The sequence below is a fragment of the Apteryx rowi genome, unplaced genomic scaffold (genome assembly GCF_003343035.1).
Source record: "Apteryx rowi isolate R43461 unplaced genomic scaffold, aptRow1 scaffold_38, whole genome shotgun sequence".
In the NCBI taxonomy this organism is placed as follows: Eukaryota; Metazoa; Chordata; class Aves; order Apterygiformes; family Apterygidae; genus Apteryx; species Apteryx rowi.
In genome coordinates this window covers 2,162,507-2,182,043 of record NW_020450307.1, presented here as the reverse complement: position 1 = coordinate 2,182,043, position 19,537 = coordinate 2,162,507, and the positions used below count along the sequence as shown (strand labels likewise).

Genomic DNA, 19,537 nt, shown 5'->3' with positions numbered 1-19,537 from the left:
CGGCTGGAAAATTGTATGTTGAGATGTCACTCTAGACCAAGCAGCTTGTAGTTCATAAACAGTAATGGAATTTGTGTTCTGAATTTATGAAATGTTACTGGGAAACTGTTGGTTTAATGTTCATGAATATGAAATAAATGAGGATGGAAAACAGAGTACACCATGGTGTGCAGGGCTAGTAGATAAATGAATAGGGAGTTAAGGAAATCGAATTCTCTTTGTAGAGCTCCTGCAAATTTACTATTTTTACTTGAATGTGTTGATGATTCAGGTGTTAATTATACAGGCTTATGTCTGTATTGTATGTAAGTAGTGGGAAGGGTGACAGGTGAGTATCTACAAGAGGTATCCTTAAACACTATCTGCTTTCTTTAAGTTTGAGCTCTGGGAACAGCAAAAGTTTTGCTGGAGAAGCTGTTCCTGACCCTTATGTTCCTCCAAGATCTAATCTCAGAGGCCTGTGAGCAACATGAGATGTTTCTAACAAAACAGAGAAGGATGCACTGAAGCAATGTTCCCCAGAGTAGTGCTGACAGAACAGAAGGCTTGTGTCCAAGCCCTGGTTCAGTACACAAAATAATCAAAGACTGATAAGGTCTCTGTGAACACTGTCATTTTTGATCTAAGTGACAACTTCAGCTGCTATGTACCTAGTTCCATAAACAACTTAAGCTTTGACTGCTGAATAAAGTCATTAAGGGGGTTAAAAGGGCTGAAGGCAAAGCTTTTTCTCATAGTATCTGTCACTTTAAATGTATGGATTGTTCCTAGTATAGATTAAGCTTTTTCTTCTTTCAGCATGGAAGAGCAAGGAGCATGAGCTTAAAGAAGAAATTCATTTGAAGCATGCTTTTAAATCATATTGCCAGGCTTGGTAGAACATGGAATTTCTTCTGCTAAATATGTTTGTATCTGAAAACCAGTGTGTTTGAGATGATGTGCTTGAACAGAATCTTACAGTTCATGAAGACCCTAGTGAGGAAGCTGTATTCCCCTGGCTGCCTGGTCTGGGGTGTCCTTTTGATCTTTGTAAAGAAACTTTGTTTTTCTGCTTGTACTGCTAGAGTGGCAAGGCCATTAGTGTAAATGCAGGAGTTTGGGGGTTTTGGCAAAGAATTGTTTTTGCTCGATAAAAGACAAACTGTGTTGGCAAGCAAAATAAGCTGTACCAGTTAAAGCGTTTATAAAATAGTATGTATTTACAGCTTCTTTTTTGAGGGGGGGGGCAGTGTTTAATTGCCATTTTTCCTATGTTTTAAAATGATTCTTCTAGTAAAACAGTTCTGGTATAGGTAGGGCTTTAGAAAGTATATGCATGTACCTCTCTTAATATCCTTTTATAGATCTCTATTCCCAAACTTTTGCCTGCAAACTTCTTGTGACTCTAGCGAGCAATGCTTCTTTATGCATAAATCAAAGGATAGGATAGATTCCCCCTCCTCCCTCCACGGAAAAATACTTAAACTACAATCTCACATTAACATCAAAGAGTTAGGGTTTTGACTCATGTTGTTTTCTAAGGAAAATCACAAACACAGCTTCTTGAAGGAATAACATACTTCAACACTTGTGTAAACAAAGAAAACAGTTCCTTGCCACTAGGTTCAGTTGTAGTAAATGCCCTTATAAAAACTGAAATCTTGAGTTAAGTCTTCCTAAACCCTAACTTGTTTGATAGCAGAACTTAGGTATAGTGGTTTCCAGCCAACCTTGCAATTGTTTTTTAATTGTGAAGTTTGGTATATAAGTAACCCTTCTGCCAAAGGAGAAACAGTGGCAGAGAGAGAAATGGTTTGACCATTCATTTTCCAGACCAGTGATGAAAATGAAAATTGGAACCCATGCATCTTTTTTGGCACAGTATGCTTTTCTGAGGCACAGTCTCAGAATTACATTAAGATGAGCATATGCCTTTATAGCAGCAGAACAGAGAACTCTAACGCTACACCTTTGGTTTTTGCCCCAGAACATGAAGCACAACCTGTTGTTTTGTAATAAATCTAGAACTCTTTCATACAGCCAGTTTGCTAACTTTAGGAACTTCCCAGCTTTGCTCTCTTGCTTGTTACCTTAGGGCAACGGTGGTGAACACCAGTGGTATCTAATACCAGTTTTATTTCAGAAAGGTTGTTGTAGCTTGTTTTGACACTACTGGTAAATGTCACTGCTGCTGGTGGTTCTCCCTCACTATCCTGGGACATTCAGATCACATCCAAATCTCAGTAATCATCAAATTGACATGCAATCCTCACTGGCAACCTAAGCCTTCCTTAGGAAAGGTGCAATAGGAGAGTTAACTGGAAATTTGTTCTTGCACAATGTGGTACAGAACACTTGGTTTGTTGTATGAAGCAGTGAGGTAAAGGATAATGAGCTCTGGAGTAAAAAAATGCACCTGAAAGTTCTCCATACTGTTTCAAATTTGTTTGTTTTCTAATGTGCTTGAAACCTATTTTTACAGTAGGTCTCCATGTCAGGAGTGTGAGTTGGGAGAGTTCATAACAATAAGTAGTGGCTGGAAGCCATGTTGTTTCTCTTTCTGTACTATCTGGTTACAGGGGGTAGGCATGGGTTAAAGAAAGATGTTGAAAAAGCACAAGAACAGAAAAGATGAAAACAGTGAGGAAGTAATAAGAACTGAATGTGAAGAGCTACAACTGTAAGACATGGCAGTATTGGAAAGACAGTGGGCAAACCAAGTTAAATGCGATTATGAAAACCATAACTTCAGTTCTTTCAGCCACCTAGTGAGTTTATTTTCAAATATGAGATTTAGATGAAGGAATGGTCATTATGCTGGACAGGATCATTTATTTCACAAGGCAACGGGCACAAACTGAAACACACAGTTCCATCTGAACATGAGGAAAAACTTCTTCACTGTGAGGGTGACAGAGCACTGGAACCGGTTGCCCAGAGAGGTTGTGGAGTGTCCTTCTCTGGAGATATTCAAAACCCGCCTGGACGTGATCCTGTGCAACATGCTCTAGGTGACCCTGCTTGAGCAGGGGGGTTGGACTAGATGATCTCCAGAGGTCCCTTCCAACCTCAACCATTCTGTGATTCTGTGATTTCTTCTTAACGTATGTATTTTATATCTGTGCTTCTCTTATCTGAGTATGAGAATTCTGCTTATCCATATTAGCCTGTCATTCTGCCCAGTTATGCTGTTCTCCCACCCTTCCTCTCCTCCTTGTGCCCCCCAACCAAAAATATGTTGGTATCTGATGTTTTTAATATAACCTGTCTAATCTGGAAGAGTAGCTTTGATATTTACTGTTTCTGTAAACAGTCCTTTTAAGTATTGAAATGGTGAAGAATTCTATTGCTGTGTTTTCAGCCTACAGTGTCCTAATCCCCAATGGCTTGTCCTCTTTCGCTAGCTTCCTGCTTCCCATAGGAAAAATCCATCCAAGGATATGTCTGTATTAGGCCAACACCCTCTAGAGCGTGGGTGCCTCTGCTTTTACAGGCAGAATTCCAAATCCTGTCAGAACATGGGGCCACCAAATGATCAGTCATGGATTTTTGTTGTTTTGTTGCCTTTATTGTCCCCCTCCAGTCAGTACACGTGATCATAATTTCTCGACCTTCCCTCCCCTCCCCTAAAGCTTGGGAACAATCTCCCTTGCCTGATGCTGAAACGCACCCCTCCCCCCCCCCGGCATCCTAATTATTTGTCAGTAGTGCAGAGCAGAGTCAAATCTTCAATTTTTATTTATACTTCATGCTGTTGTGATTTGACACATCTGTGCAACTACCTTTCCCTGAAACTGTCTTCTGTTTACATTGTCTTTTACAGATGCGGAGGAACGGTTGGTGCCATCTTTACTTGTCCTTTGGAAGTAATAAAGACTAGGCTCCAATCTTCAAAGCTAGCCTTCCGGGCTGTCTACTACCCTCAAGTCCAGCTGGGGACCATCAGTGGGGAAGGAATGGTCAGGCCAACATCTGTATCACCAGGGCTCTTCAGAGTTCTCAAGTGAGTGCTGCTCCTCCTGTCAGTCAGTGTTGCCTGACACCAGTGAGCTGAATTTGGATTCCTCTGTACAAACATGGAATGCAAATTTTGCTTCAGACTCGCACTGGAAGGATGCCTGTCAGTTGGGCTTATGCATTCAGCAGTGGAATGATAAATTATTCTTTTAAAAATAAATCTTTAGGGTTCCTGTGTGTTTCTTTGAACTTCCACAGAAATTTGCTTTCAGTACTCAGAGGCTTTCCTAAGAGAATTGATTTGGATGAATGTCTGGGAGTGTTATTTTTAAATCAGCTCTTCAGATTTAAGCTTTCTGGTAGTTATTACATCACAGGGATCAAGAGTCTGTAGTATATCCTGTGTATTTATCTGTACCTCAGCTTGCAGGAACTATCATAGAAAATATTCCAAAGGAAAGGCATTTTCTTACCACAGGAATTGTCTTTGTCTTTTACTGGGAATTTCCATGTTTACTTTACTGTGTTCTTTGAGTAGTGGAAGAGGCGAGTCTTATTAGCCGAAGCTAATTCTTGGCACAATGACTGAAGGACTGAATGAACCATGTACCCTTATCCTTCTATCTTTTCTGGAGCCATTCCCAGTTTGCTTTAAGTAGTTAGTGAGAGATGCTTGTTTCTGCCCATGCTATTTACCTGGTTGATGGAGGGAAGCTTTAATTCCTATCTTGAAGTTCTCATTCTTCGGAGTTTCATATACAAGTGAGAGCCTGTAGCCTTTCCTTCAACTTAAAGGACAAGCATTGTAACAAGGATTCTAATTCTCTGCACTTAGTGATATATATCAGCCTCTGATCTATCTTTGAAGCTGCCCGTGCTTTGAACAGGGGTTTGGACCAGATAACCTTCAAAGATTCCTTTCAACCTAAATGATCCCATATATTTTAAACATTGTTTGTCTGCACTCTTGTGTGAGTGATCTGTAATTGAAACTTATGGGAGTGGAGGAAGGATACTTTTTGCAAAACCAGTCTCTAAAATATAATGTCTAATTGGGGTCTTGTGAGCATTCATGTTTTCCTCAGCCACATCTGATTTAATGAGCTGTCTTCTGTTTGCTGTTAGTATGTTGCTTTAGCCAATTATTATGCATCAATCCTATCTACATCTGTGTTACTCATGAGTTTTGTTAAGTCTTTTCTGTAGTTCAGACTGCAGCAGTTGCTGCTCCAGCTGTTTCCTTTTCAGATGTGTATTCATAAAGAGTGAAATGTGAAATCATCTAGCTTAGAACTGCTGTGCAGCTTACCAGCAACTCTGAAGGCCAAACCTCTACTATTTTTTTAATATATATCAAAGCAGCATAAACTTATGATTCAGACCTCAAGCAAGCAGAATGAGGAGTTGATTTGGATCATTGTGCACCGCAGGGTGATGCAGAGAGGTCCTGCTTAGATCAGGTAGTAGAAATGCCAAAGATAATACTGACTAGCAAAACAGGTTCAATGATTTATGTAAGATGAATACATTTGGCAGATTGCCTGGTGAAGCTGCACAGTTATATAACAGTACAGTGCTAACTCAAATTCTCTGAAGAACTGGACAGCTAGAGTCACTCTGGGACTTGAGTCTCTCTTGTAAACAACACTCTTTCCCTTGCCAAGCACTCCTTCCTCTGTTCAGAGGTGAGTCTAGAACAATCCGTGATTCAAAGTGGAAGGTAGTGCCAGTTGCCTTGACTTCATCTTCTCCTTTCCCTTTCGACCTTTTCACTGTGCAGCATTGAACTTGAAGCAGCTGTAATTACAAGAACGTGATAACCTCAAGGCATGAGGCTCTTAATTCATCCTCTCTCCCCATCTCTTTCTCTGAGGCTGTCTTCTTGGGGAGAGAGCAAATGGGTTAAGATTTGGTCGACCTTTCAATACAGTTATTAAGGTCATTAAATTTGGTGACTGTGATCTTGATTTCGTTTTACCTCAGGAATTGTTCAGCTGCATATATCACCAAGCTTTCTACCTACCTGCTTGAGAGTGTTAAGAAGTGAGAGCAAGATAATCATACTATTTGTCATTTCATTGCAGGCAGTGTCCTTGAAGTACAGATAACGCTATTGATTATGGTCTTTCTGATAAAATACTTTTTAGAAGAGGAGTAAGTAAGTCTCTTGCAGTTTACCCTCTTGTACCCCTTTCTCAATCCTGGTCATGCATGCATTATCAAGCAATGGATTTGACTTAAGCCCTCTGGTTTAGAAAAATCATATGGCTAAAGAAGCAGCCCTTAGAGCCCTACATATAAAACTGCTCCAAAAGAGTTAGAGGTGATGAATATCAAAGCCTCTTTGCTGCTGTAAATGGAAAGAAAGTAGGTACTCAGGAGAGCAAGTTAAGCCTGCTGCTGAATAGAAAGCACTCCAGAAGGACAGGCTGTTTTTGTCTAATCCGTTTAAGATTCTGATGAGTCACCCCAGCTGGAAACTGCAGTCGTGACTGTTAAGTGACAAAGAATAAGTAGTTGGTGGATCTGTCTCCTTGGAGACACTCAGCCTTAGAGCTTACACAGAAAGTTCAGCTCTGCTGTGGAAAAGTCTTTCAGAAGCTCCTATATCCTCTTCTTTCTAATGAGCTTGTTTTTGGAATCTGAGGGGAACATTCCTGACAGTGCTAATGACCTAGAAAGCAAACTCTGAAAAATGGGTAATTCAAACAGGTGCACGTGAACTACCCCTGGATCCTGGTGTTATCTGGATTTTTTTGCACAGTTTTCATGTGACGTGTCTTATTTCAGTTAAGAGGGCTGCAGCCTAACAGGCTGTGCACAGAAATCCCGGTGATTACTGGACTGTACCTGATAGTCACTAGTAGATGAATACTTGGCTATTTATTGGTGTTTGGCTGTTGTTTTAGTCCTTGTAAATACGTCTCCTGTTAGTAGTGCAAAGAACTTGTGCACAAGATGAGTCTTTTTTTGGTGAGGCACTTGAGCAAAGTATTGTACCAAGCTTGGTAGCCACTGGGGAAGTTGTCCAAACAATTCATATCCTTCACAGTAGTTAGTCCCAGCTCAGGGTGGCTTCTGAAGCGTGGGAGAAGACAGGTGAAAACGGCTTTGGAAACCTGGGTTGTAGCAATTGCAAAACTGCAGGAAAACACCATTTGGTCTTCCCTTCTTTAGACCAGAAGTCCGGTGACAGTGATTCGCAGCTGTGCCTCTGTATTTGGGGTTTCCTTGGGAAGGATGTATATGAACTCTTGAATGCCCTCAAAACCAAAACAATTATCCCTAAACTACCTGGTGAAACACAGATTATAGTACAGCTGTGACATGCAACTTTCACTCTGGACAGAGAGGGGGAGACAAAAAAATGACTAAGTAATTGTGAAGGGGATGTGGGTTCCTTTTTTGTCACCCTGTACAGGGAAAAAAACCCCTCCTGAATTGCTTAGATACAGAGAATGCCAAAAATACTTTTTTTTTAAATCAGAGTCAACTAGCCTTGCATTCCCCATAAAATTCTTTAATTCAGGTCCTGACAGCTTTCAAAGAATGGGAATTATAACCCTGTGTCATGTGGCACACACAGATTTGCCTGTAGTGCACTGAAGTTTTTACTGCTTAGTGGCTTTTATTCAGTAGTGTTTCATTCTGCTAATTTTCGATTAAATTATGTGGTCCAAGAGCTAACAGGTTCAAGATTAATACTTATTTCTTTAGCATAGTTTTTTTGCCTGGCTATGTGCCAGAACAAGAAATACAACTTTTAACCCAAATACTGTATTTTTTTTCCTGTTTGTTTTTGGTTTAAGGTCAATTCTGGAAAAAGAAGGACCAAGGTCACTCTTCCGAGGGCTGGGTCCAAACTTGGTTGGAGTTGCACCGTCAAGGTAAATAGTTAAACTATTGCTAGAAGGCACATTTAAAGGCACCAACCCAAATGTTACATCACAAATGCAGTGTAAATAAATGCACTGTAAAAAAAAAAAAAAAAACAGATGACAAAATTATCCTGTCTATAAACTGAGGTTTGTGAAGCAGTTTCAGACTGCATGGTGTATATATGCCAACAAATAATTATAAATCCACTTTATACTTGCATAACACTGTTTTTCAGTAATGTTTATGAATAGTTAATATATTCAGAACCTATTTCTTGTCAACATTCCTTTCTTCTACCCAGAAAAAGTGATGGAATAGTGTGAAAGTCAGTGCCTGTCTTTTTATCAATTAAACCTGTATCTGCCAGATTTTTCATATTTTATTGGGTTGTCTAAATTTTGTGCATTTATCTTAGCTGCTTTTGATATCTGCTTTCTGTTGTCAGTGGAATGCCCTATTTGCTTATGTCATATGATGCTATCCTCAAAAAAGGAGAGGTTTTAGCCTGGTATTAAAAGAGAGAATATATTTTAAAGGCATTTAAGTGGCTGTTGCAGCGACTCAGGGAATTGGTCATATGCTTGGGAAAACAGAAGAATGTAGGTGCAGAAAAAACCGTAGATTAACGTTCATATTTCTCTAACAGGATCTACCACTTACCTGTGAATACATAGTGTTTGGCAAACACTTGAGTATGGGCCAGATGCCAGGGGAGACAGGAGTATCTTTCTGGGACTTGATTGGCTAAACTTTTCTCGGATGAAAAACTAAAGCGGGGAGAGGGAATGGGGACACACACTTGCATTGCTGCTGCATAACCTCAAAGGTCCCCTTAAAATAAATAAATAAATAAAAAGTACCTCTAGTGTTTTTTTTATTTGGAAGTCTTCCAGGCACCTAGTGTTTAGTTTCCACATGTACCTGTGATTGTCCCATTGCTGGCGGGGATGAAGAGCTCCGTGCCTAGCTAATATCAAAGCTTGTTAGTGATCTGGAAAACAGTCAGATGTTTGCCTGAAATTGAATCAGTTAAAAAGGAACTCAAAGGGTGATGTGCTCCCTCTTCAGCGTCTTAGCCCAGGAGGTAGGATGTTCACCTGGAAGTGGGGAATCCTGTTTCCATACAGGTAGTCTTTGCAGCAGGGATCTGAATCCAAGACTGTCCGCTTTTTCACATAACTGACTCATGCTCCCTCTTTTGCGTTCCTTTGTATTCCTCCTTAAGCTTGAAATAAGGTACTTGGTGGCTACTACTTTGAGACTTTCCACAAACTTTCACCTTTCTCTAGCATTTGCCTTCAAGGAGCTGTGCTCTGAACATAGTTCAGGCAGCTTCTCACTCATACTGACTGCTGCAGTTCCTGCTCTGAGCTTCTGTCTATTCACATGCATTACATACAGATTTGAGGCATGTAAGCCCCTTCTTCGTTCCAGTCCAGGGTTAAGTGTTTAAAGCATGAATGCTCCTGTGTCAGTTACAGCTCTGACCAAATTTAGGGAAAACGTGGCACAGAGAAGGGAAGTGACATTCCTAAGGTTACAAAGTATGTTTAAAACCAGAGCTGGTGTTAGTACCCAATTCAACTGGCTTTGTCCAGAGACCATGTTGCCTCCTATTTCAGACTCTGTGCGAAAATAAAACCTTTCTACACTGTGGCTGTCAACTCAGTGGCACTACAGTGTAGCAAAAGAGAGCCTGTGACCTTGCAGATGGAAGCAGTCATGTGGAGGCCCCTTTGGCAAACTTTTTTTATTGGGGGGGAGGGGGAAGCTGTGAGAGGGGAAGATGGCAATGTATCTAATTTGATGTCCTCTGTATTAGATTGCTTTCCCCCTTCCCTCCTTTTCTTGCACAGGGCTGTCTATTTTGCATGCTACTCCAAAGCCAAAGAGCGATTTAATGGCATCTTTGTGCCCAACAGCAACATCGTGCACATCTGCTCTGCAGGTTCTGCAGGTATGTATTAGTAATTCATCTTCCAAATGGTCTGCAGCAATACCATGTTCTTCAGCCACCCCCCAATAGCAGGCTATACATGTATTGGTGTCTGCGTGGCTCTGAGATACCCCTTAATTATTTAAAGAATGTATTCAAAGCTGTTATTGCCACAAGACTTGTTCTCTTGCAGTATTTGGAAAATGAGTAGAATAAGGCAGATACTGGACTTATGGTCAGTCTGTAAAGGACCTAGGCTAATAGGTCAGTCTTTACTGTGAGAGTTCTGGATAATTTTAGTATATGAATGAGTTCAGAGGCCAGTATGTGGCTCATTCTGGAAATGTATACTTGGTCTTGTATGTGCCAGGAGCTATTAGAATCTATTGCAAGGTGTGGAAAGAGTTTCTTTCTAAGAAATATGTCCAGCAATGATCCCTATAAAAGGGTGAGATCAGGAGAGGTGACTGAGTTCGCAAAACAAAAGACACTCCTAATGAGCCAAAGTTCAGAGACTATTTAAAAATAAAACCTGCTAGGCTGGAAACTGCCAGCCCTCTCAAACAACATGGGAGTACTTGGCAAGCTTGTCTAGGGACTGTTAAGGAACGCTTTTCTGAAGAACTGAATTTGGTGTTTCATAGCGTTACTAAAAAAGTAAATCTGCTTTTCTATAATATCTAAATAACCAAGTATCAGTGCAATCCAAAGGGGAGTTTATAATAAAAGGCTTTGCATGTGTTTGTTATGTAATGTAGTTGTAGGAAGCCTTGAGTATGTCTTCAAAAAGTCATTCAGAAGTATTTGAGGGGCAAAGGGAAGGCATGTACAGGCTTTGCAGAAGAGCCTGATATTGATATATATGTCCCTAATTTCTGAGCCTTGCTGGATGTGAACACTGCCTGAAGCAATAAGGCAGTTTGACTACAGACATATTGTTGGAGTTGGAAATCCGCTTGGTTTGGTCTTAGCAGAGATTTGTGCCAGCATATCCAACAGATAATACAGAGATACTCTGCTGGCTCACTGCTTTGTATGGGTCTAATAGTACCACTGTGAATGAGTTATAGCAGTCTTATTTATATCTCTTGCATGGGAACAGACTTGACATTTCGGTGCTGTGTCCACACTGAGTACTGCAGAGCAGCTGAAACTATAGGCAAGTGTTTGGGTGGGTTTTTTTAACTGAGATTTTCCGATAAGAGTAACTTGAACCTATAGACAAAGTATTGCAGCTACAGAACATTGACTAGCAGTGTGTCCTTATGCCCACCTGTCTAAAGGACAGTGACCCTTTGAGTGTTACTGGAAGTATATTAAAAATCAGCTTTTGGAGGAAGCCAAAGACAGATTTCACATAGAGATCAATCCCAGGACTTTACTCGCTCCTAACTTACCTTGTTCAGAGAAACTGTATTATTTATAAAAGTGTTCAACACTTTAAAAATGTTTTTAAGTTGTTGGGTTTTTTTAAATTTGGAATAAGCTTTTTTCTGACTGAAATGTTACAGTAATATTTTTCTAACCAATAAGAAAATACTGATAGACATCAGCAAAACTTTGATACTGTTTTAGTCAAATTGTTCTGGTTTATTGTATTTTTTTTTCTCCCAGTACGGGGAGAGTTGTTTGTTGTAGGAAAATTACTGTAGGAGACGTCCGCTAGTTCAAGCTTCAGTCACCAGAGTGATCATTAAAAACAATCTCTCCAAACTATCCTTTTTAAATATGGGTGGGTTTTGTTAATGAGATGGCTCAATGGCACCACCTAGAGCCTTGGGGGGCGGGGGGGAACAAAAAACCTAATGCACATGTATTTTCTCCATGGATTTCCTTTCATCTCTTACTGTAAACCCCAGTCAGTAAATAAGATACCTTGTCTACAGCAGTCTTCAGGTACATGAAGTACATATCGATACCAGGTGCAAAAGTGAAGCATCCTATAAGAAATTACAAGGCAAGTGGTCAGTGCCTTCTGAGGTTTAATGTAACATCATCCTCTGGCAAGAAAGGGGTTGTAAGCTACAAACCTGCATGTCTTTTGAAACCTCTGGATAGAGCTGGTAAATAGAACTGTGAAATGGAGGTTCATATTGGTTCCTATGTTCCTATTTTTTTTAATATTTCCTAAGGTTCATATTTGCCACTGCAGTACATCAGCCTAGATTCAGCTATATTTTGTTTTTCTTTTCTCTCTTTTAGCCTTTATCACAAATTCCCTGATGAATCCCATATGGATGGTGAAAACCAGAATGCAGCTAGAACGGAAGTAAGTAATTGATTGAGAGAGACTGGATGGCTAAGGGAGGCTCTGGAAAGCCAAACTTTGACCTTTCTACTCATGGCTCTTCATTCCTTGGTGGATTTTGCTCTGTTTCCCTGACAATCAATCTACTTTTCAAGCCACCATCCTTTTGCCTGTCCAGACTAAAGGTTAAGGTTCTGGGTGTTGTACTTTAATTTGATGCAGAGTTACTACTGAGAAGAAAGTATAAGTTGCCTTGAGTGCTGAGTTGGGTTCAGTTTGTTTTCACCATAAATCTTAATCCAGTTGGAGCATAGCATTAATTTATTTATCCTCAGATCCCTGCTTACAAAATTTTCTGTACCTCATGGGTGATGGTGAGGATAAATACATCAAGAACTGTGATGTGCTTTGATACAGCAGTAATAGAGACTATGGAAGTGTCAGATGAGCTCATGTGGGAGCCAGAGCATAAGGTTGCAGTCTGTCCCACTTGGCAACACAACTAGCACTGGCCCTAGATCATACAGATGTGCATTACTGCAACAAATGACAATGTTATTAATGCACAGCTAGCTAGCTGTGAACGGAAAGGGTGATATTTTTAAAGTTCTAATGAAGCAGGATTAGTTTTGTTTCATAAAACATTCTAGAGGCCGCAAGAGTTCATTGCAGTGGTTTAATGTTCTCTTGCATCCTTCAGGATTGTATTACTGTTAACCATACATCCTGGAGGCAGAGAGGGAATTTGACAGTAATAGATTTTTGGTCCAGTGATCCATGGTCACTGGTGCATATTGAAGCAATGAGGGACTCTGTTATTTATGGAGATTCCTTTCTGCAAGGACATGTTAGGTGAGATAAGGAGGATCCTTTAAGACACTACTATCTATAAATAATTTATAAGCATTAATTCTAGCACTTCACAGGGTAGTACATTTGAACTGAATGCTGCCTCTTAAGCCGAAGGATCATTTCTCACGTAGGAGACCTGTCTCTTGGCCTGCTGAAGATGGCCCTAAAGGGAATTGCCGGCTAATAAAGTAGTGTGTCTTCAGTGCTCATTGTCTTTTAAAGCACTGGTGAACTGTGACAGACTAGATAGGACTGGAGCTCTAAGAATTATCATAAGTATGTATTAGTGGATTAGAAAAGCCAAGTGCGTGCTCTTAGCATGATGGTCCTGCTCTACGCAGCATTTCTAGAAGATTTTTGGAGTAAAACTAAGCAGAGAACCATTTGTGCAGTTACAAAAGCTATACTGAAAGCCATGAGTTTTTTTATCCTAATTCTGTATCTGGATTCATCATGTGCTCTGTTTTTGTTTTTGTATTTGTTTTTTAGAGTCAGGGGTTCAAAGCCAATGAATGCTTTGCAGTGTGCTAGATACGTTTACCAGACAGAAGGTATCCGTGGCTTTTATAGAGGCTTGACTGCCTCCTATGCTGGGATTTCTGAGACCATTATCTGCTTTGCTATTTATGAAAGCTTAAAAAAGCACTTAAAGGAAGTCCAGCTGCCCCCTTCTCCTACTAATGGGACCGAAAGGAACTCCACAAACTTCTTTGGACTGATGTTTGCTGCTGCTGTTTCCAAGGGCTGTGCTTCTTGCATTGCTTATCCACACGGTATGTTCACTTTTCCATTTATGAGTGCAGTAAAACAGCTGTTGCCTTTAGTTCGAGCTGAATGATGATCTGTAGGGCTGTAAAATTCTTCTTCGTTTCAATGGCCAAATGCATATTACAATGGTGTTTGTATATACGTTAGTATTTTCAGTACTGGTCCCATTATTCTTGATTAGCCACATTATTAGTGATTTGGACTTCCTGATTAAAAACAGCTCAGAAAAGACAAAAAAAAAAAAGAAAGAAATTGGATGCCTTTGACTTCAATTCTCATTAGTAACCTCTCTAGCTATGTCCCCACTGTGCTTGGGACTCTGCAAGCATGTATATATTTCAGTTTATAGAAGGACTGAAGAATAGTGCTGTACAGTGTGTGAAAGTAAGTTTTTTGCAGAAGAAATAGGTGAAGGTTTGTGTTCTGAAGATCTTGCTATCTGAATTCACATACTGAGGCAATGAGAACAGAAAAAGGGTGCATGCAGAGTGGTGGGAAACACTTGTGGTGTGAGCAAGATTATTGTGTTTGGATAGGTGTGAATGTCATCATGGTTATATAGAAAGAGACATCAGCTATATGAGCAAATTTAGTTCTATAGACGCTTGAATGAGCAAGTAATCCATTCATTCCCCATGAAAGGGAACTCATCTTTAACTTTCAGCCTTGCCCAAAGGGCGATGTATCCAGGATTCCATGGCTGAAAGTACTGCCTGGCAGACCACTGGTCAGGAAGGTTTTGGTGACCCTGGGCTGTGCATGCTTTTTTGTGGTCTTGGCATGTTTCTCAATGGGAAGATTTAAGTTGTATTAACTTTGGGCTCTTTTTCACTTTTCTGCAGAGGTCATACGGACACGGCTGCGAGAAGAAGGCACTAAATACAAGACTTTCATTCAGACAGCACGTCTGGTAGCACGTGAGGAAGGCTATCTTGCTTTCTATAGAGGACTCTTTGCCCAACTCATCCGGCAGATACCAAACACAGCCATTGTGTTGTCCACCTACGAGTTAATTGTGTATTTGTTAGAAGACCATGCAAAGTAGCAGAACCAAGACTATGGTTATGGACTGTAGACCAATTTCTTCACTGAACAAATAGTCCTTTAAGAGACTGCAGGTGGCAGCGCTGGCGAAAACCTATGAGTCTCTGATTACCTGCTGGATATTTTCCTTTTGGATTCATGCTTTCTGAAAGGTCTCAACTCATTAACGTTAATAGTTAATTATAACTTTTTTTAACTTAATGATAAAAACTAAACAGCTACTAAATTAAATTACACTATTTAATTTAAGTATATGTTTGTCTTTTTCCTTAAGCACAGCCATATGTGGTCAAGGAATGTACCTTGTACTATCAAGTGATCTCTTGGACTGATGTTCATTAAAACTATATTAAAACAGAAGAGGAACTGGTTTGAAAATTTGAAACTCGGGCTTCCTACCACTGGTGTCCTGTCGCTTTTTAGCACTATAATAGCCTAATGCCCAAATAACTTAGATTTCTTCACTGTTTATTCAAGGTGCATCATATTCATTGCTATGGGAACTTCTTGGGGTGTCCAAGTGGGACAACTTTGTAACTCTTCTCTAGTTTGAAGTGTTCACATGAGAATCTCTTAGAAAAGCCACCTGCACTGGCACATCACTGAAATGTAATTGTGGGAGGCTCTTCAGTAAAACTTAATTACTTACAGTACTGTGTGCACCTATGGACTTAGATACATGTTTGAGTTATTGTGTGTAAATTGAACTCTCATGACTGACTGCTCTTAGGCCTTGCGTTTGTGAAGGGCTGAGAGCATAAGGACAGTCGGTGCTTGTGGCCTGGCAGTGATGTAGAAATTCCATGAGATGCAGCAGCTCGGTCATGTATCCTGACCCCAGCCTTTTACTATTCTGAGTTCCTCTGTGTTACATTTTCACTAAAATGTTAGGGGGACAGAGAGTGGGAGGGAGGATCAGATAGGACCCAAACTTTAAGATGAATTCAGTTTTGGATTCTGCTTTACAATTTGATGTTTGAGAACCATCACTCTTGACTCGATATCCTTTTGTGGAGCAGTGCTTCTGTTGGTAATGAGATGTTATCTCATGGACATGCCACTGGAGTTAAGATAAACACTGAAAAAGTCCAAATCTTATGTAAATAGTTTCCTTACATCATTACTGGCTTCAATATTGAAGGAAAGAAGAAGAAGCTGCTGGTGTAGTGCAGAAAAGCTCCTGTATTTGTTTCTCACAGCTACAGTATCTGCCTTCTCCTCCACAGACACGGTATCAAAGGGGTATTCTTCAACAGTAGTCATGATACAGTTCTTACCTTTCAGTTATAAACCAAATATATTGCATACCTGAGATAATTAGTAATTTCATAAACATTAAAATGTGCTGCTTTCTTTAGTAGCTTCCTTTACAACTCCTATTGCAACAACAGCTTGTGATGAAAGTATTGTCTATGTTAATTCCTGACAGAGCTGGAGTAAAATACTTTAGAACTTAAATGGTTAGATTTGTGCTTTGCTTTGGCCATGCTATGCTCTCCTATTCATTAGTGTCATTTGCTTTGACAGCTGAAACAAACGCTACAACATTTGAGCCCAGCTTCAGTCTTCCCTGCTGTTGAACTGAACAATAAGCTTCTCATGACTTGAGCAGGTGTTGAGTTCTTGAGCATAAACAAGTGTTTATGGACATCTTTGACTTCAAGAAGCATACACAGCGGAGGTGTTGTTTGGACTTGGAAGGATCATGCAAAGCGTTAGGAAGCAGCCTACTAGTGAGTAGGGCTCTCTTTTACAAGAGAAAGTTTTCAGGCTATTATTTTGTTGTAGATATGTAATGGGTTGATAACTGGATTCAAACCTTCATGTTTGTTCTCATTAGAACCTATCTGTGACTGGTACTTGGTGTCAAGTATGACATCGGTGTGATGGAGGAGCACAGTGCAAAGAGGGAGTAGGGAGGGTGTGTGTATACCTCATAATGAGGCAAAACAGTGCAAAAAATAACCGATTTCTACAATGTCTCACTGAAAAGAAGAGAACATAACACTTCACCCTTAAGCTAAAATAAGAAGCAGTTGAGTAACTAAAAATGGGCATGATTTTTTTTAAATAGAGATGATGAGCAGCAAAAGCTTTAAAGTCTCTTTATAGGAGTCAGAAATTGTCATACAGTGCGGTTTCTATTTTTGAGAACTAGGCCACTTGTGCTGCTGCTTTAACTTTTTCTGAGATTTTCTTCCTTAAATTAGTATTTCCTCTGTACTTTAAGTACTGTGGCTTGCTTTTACAGCATTAGTGAAATGTGTGGACTTCTGACACCTTTTGAGAATGAGGGGAGGGAACTGAATGACTCTTTTGAAGAGTTTGGGACTTGGTAAGAGAGAAAGCAAGCAGATTTTTGCACCAGTTGAATCTCTGGTAGAAAATCAAGAATTCAGATGTATTTTTTTTTTATATTCTTTGAGCTTTGCTACCAGCCCTGACAATCTTAATTTGGTGGGGATTTGATATGCTATACTGGGAGCCAACAGCATTTTTGAATTAGTGTAATTTATTCCTCTCTCCTTCTCTCTGCCAGAATCCTAAAAATTCACTAAATCTTAATTCCTTAACCCTGTAAAGAGTTAACACATTTAGCTCATGTTCTGTGAGCTGTCCCATTGATGTCGCTGAGTACAGAATAAGCCTGTTACCAGAGGGAAGGTTTGGGAATAATTTTTCCAAAGGGATATCTGAATTTAAAAATAACCAACCTCTTTTTGGTTTTGAAAGAAAAATTTAAAGCATTTTTCACTGTCCATGTCACTTATACAACTTTCCCAGAAAGTCAATTTCATGGGAAGTAGATTAACTGGTCACTTGTTAGGTTTTCCTGGACGGTTACCCTCCAGGCTTGAGCTTCACTTCTAGGTTCTTTGTAAGCTAATTCTCAGGTGATGAAACCTTGGTCTAATCTGAAGTGGTCCTGGTAAAGTTAATGGAAACTTTGTGATCAAGTCTGCTGCTGTTCATAAATGAATGTTTAAATTCAAATTACAAATTATTGTTGTTACAGTAGTTTGAGCTATTCATGTTGGCTAATTTAGCTCTGGAAGTATTTCTTAGTATCTGTTAGTACTGTTTCTTATTTGAAGATGTAGGTATTAGTCTTCTGGGGTCCTTTCACTATAAAACTTAACAGCTTCCCTTTGGTATCCATAATTGCCTTGATATCCCTCAAAATTATCTGCATCTACTGATTGCTGTGATACTTATTTGTGTTGTGATTGCGCCCCTTATCAGGACTTAAAGTTGTTTTTTCCTTTAAGTAGGAAACTCTGGTACACAGTAATGCATCTATGGTTGGACTGATAGTACAGGCGCAGTTGTTGGGAAGAGAGGCAGTGATTATGTAAGTAGAACAGACAAGCTTTCAAATACACAAGGTTTGGAGGATCTGCAGAAGGGCTTGATGTGCCAGATGACTGGGTTGCTCTTCCCTATCATTTGGTCTCATAAAATAACCCCTAAATAATTGAGCCAAACAATGGAGGAAAGACATGGAAAGAATTGGTGCCCATTCCTTTTATCGAGAGGAAATAATCACTGTTATTCTATGTAACTCTTTTCCACAGTTAAATCTGTGGAGCCAGAGATAGGACAGTTAGGACCCCAACCACACTTGAGACAAGTTTAAAAATACAGCTTACTTCCAGTATAAATACTTGTCTATGAAGAGCTTTTTGCTTTAGTTTAAACAGGACTCCATGATCAGTTTGAGCTTTTTAAAACATGATGTTGAGACAACTTGGTTCCCCTCAATTTTAAGCCATTTCTGTCTGTGGTGCTGAGGATTTTTTGTTTTTTTTACCAGGAAAACAGCTGTGCAATTTGAGGCAGGGTCAGTCTCATATTTTGGAGAGGGCTTACCTCTTACCTTCATGCAAACGCAGGGCATTCGTGTCAAACCACCAGCAGCTTCCAGTTCTGTGAGAACAGCGAATCCCATCAGCGTGTGCTGAGAGCGGTAAAGCGTGAACAGGTAAGTGTTGCTTTGTTTTCTAGGGGAGAGCTTCTAAACGAGCCTGGCCTGGGAACTACTCACACTGGGGACGTGAGAGCTTTCTGCAAAATTGTGTTGTTCATCCACGTAACCAGGGAGAGTGGAAGCCTAGAGCAGCAGCCCTTGACCTCTGGCTCGCAGGTAACAAGCTCCCGGAAAGCCCTCCACTTCAATTCATGCTCCGCTTGACATAACTACCCCTTGGCTGAAGGGAGATGGTATCTGCAGCACGTGGCTCACTGGGTAAAGCTGAGCAGGGACCGCAGAAGGGTGATAACCCGTGCTCTAAAACCACTGGGAAGGCTCCTGTCGCATCCTTGGAAGGCCCTTTCACTTTCTGCAGTTAACTAGGTGGTACTAGTACCACTAAAGTGATACCAGGCAATTGCATCCTGCCAAGGAATCTCTTCTCTTGGAATGGGCTCATATTTTGCTGCCTCCTCCTCAAACTTTGCTGCCCTTTTCAGTTTTGTAATCCCCTGATCAGTAATCCTTGGTTTCCCCACCACCACCCTTGCTTAAAAGCTTGTATTCAGTTTAGTTGCCAGTCTGCTGCCTTCTTGTAGATGGTGTCTTGTGTCCAAAATCTGGCTTCGTTTGTAAAAGCAGTCCCGGGGGAGACAGTTTTGGGTAGAGATTTGTTCTAAGCAGCCTTTTCGGAGCAGCTTCCCCTCTCCTAGGACCGGGGCCGTGCAGCCGCGCTGTATTAGCCGCTTTTCGCGTCTCCCCTCCCAGCTCGCTCACGCCGCCGGTGGGTGGCAGCCACGACCGCTCCCCGCGGGAAGCGCTCCTGTAGCGGGAGGAGTCAGTGCTGCGGCAGGGCCCGCGTTTAAATCGAAACAACAAAAAAGGCTGCTTTCCCCCCCCCCCC

The 19,537-nt window shown here is 40.6% G+C and overlaps 2 protein-coding genes across 2 annotated transcripts in view; both read left to right on the top strand.

Annotated features, from left to right (window-relative positions):
• Positions 1–213: 213 nt before the first annotated feature.
• Positions 214–15,023, top strand: SLC25A33 (solute carrier family 25 member 33). The gene is made up of 7 exons (XM_026073984.1): positions 214–904; positions 3,803–3,982; positions 7,746–7,823; positions 9,672–9,772; positions 11,954–12,020; positions 13,341–13,624; positions 14,462–15,023. The coding sequence occupies exons 1-7, from the start codon at positions 882–884 to the stop codon at positions 14,662–14,664; spliced, it is 936 nt and encodes a 311-aa protein (XP_025929769.1). The 5' UTR covers positions 214–881; the 3' UTR covers positions 14,665–15,023.
• The window catches only part of TMEM201 (transmembrane protein 201), a 33,571-nt gene continuing 28,813 nt past the window's right edge, over positions 14,780–19,537 (top strand). Inside the window, exon 1 of the mRNA XM_026073983.1 lies at positions 14,780–14,815. Coding sequence (XP_025929768.1) covers positions 14,802–14,815 — 14 coding nt within the window. The 5' untranslated portion in view covers positions 14,780–14,801. The remainder of the gene's footprint in view (positions 14,816–19,537) is intronic.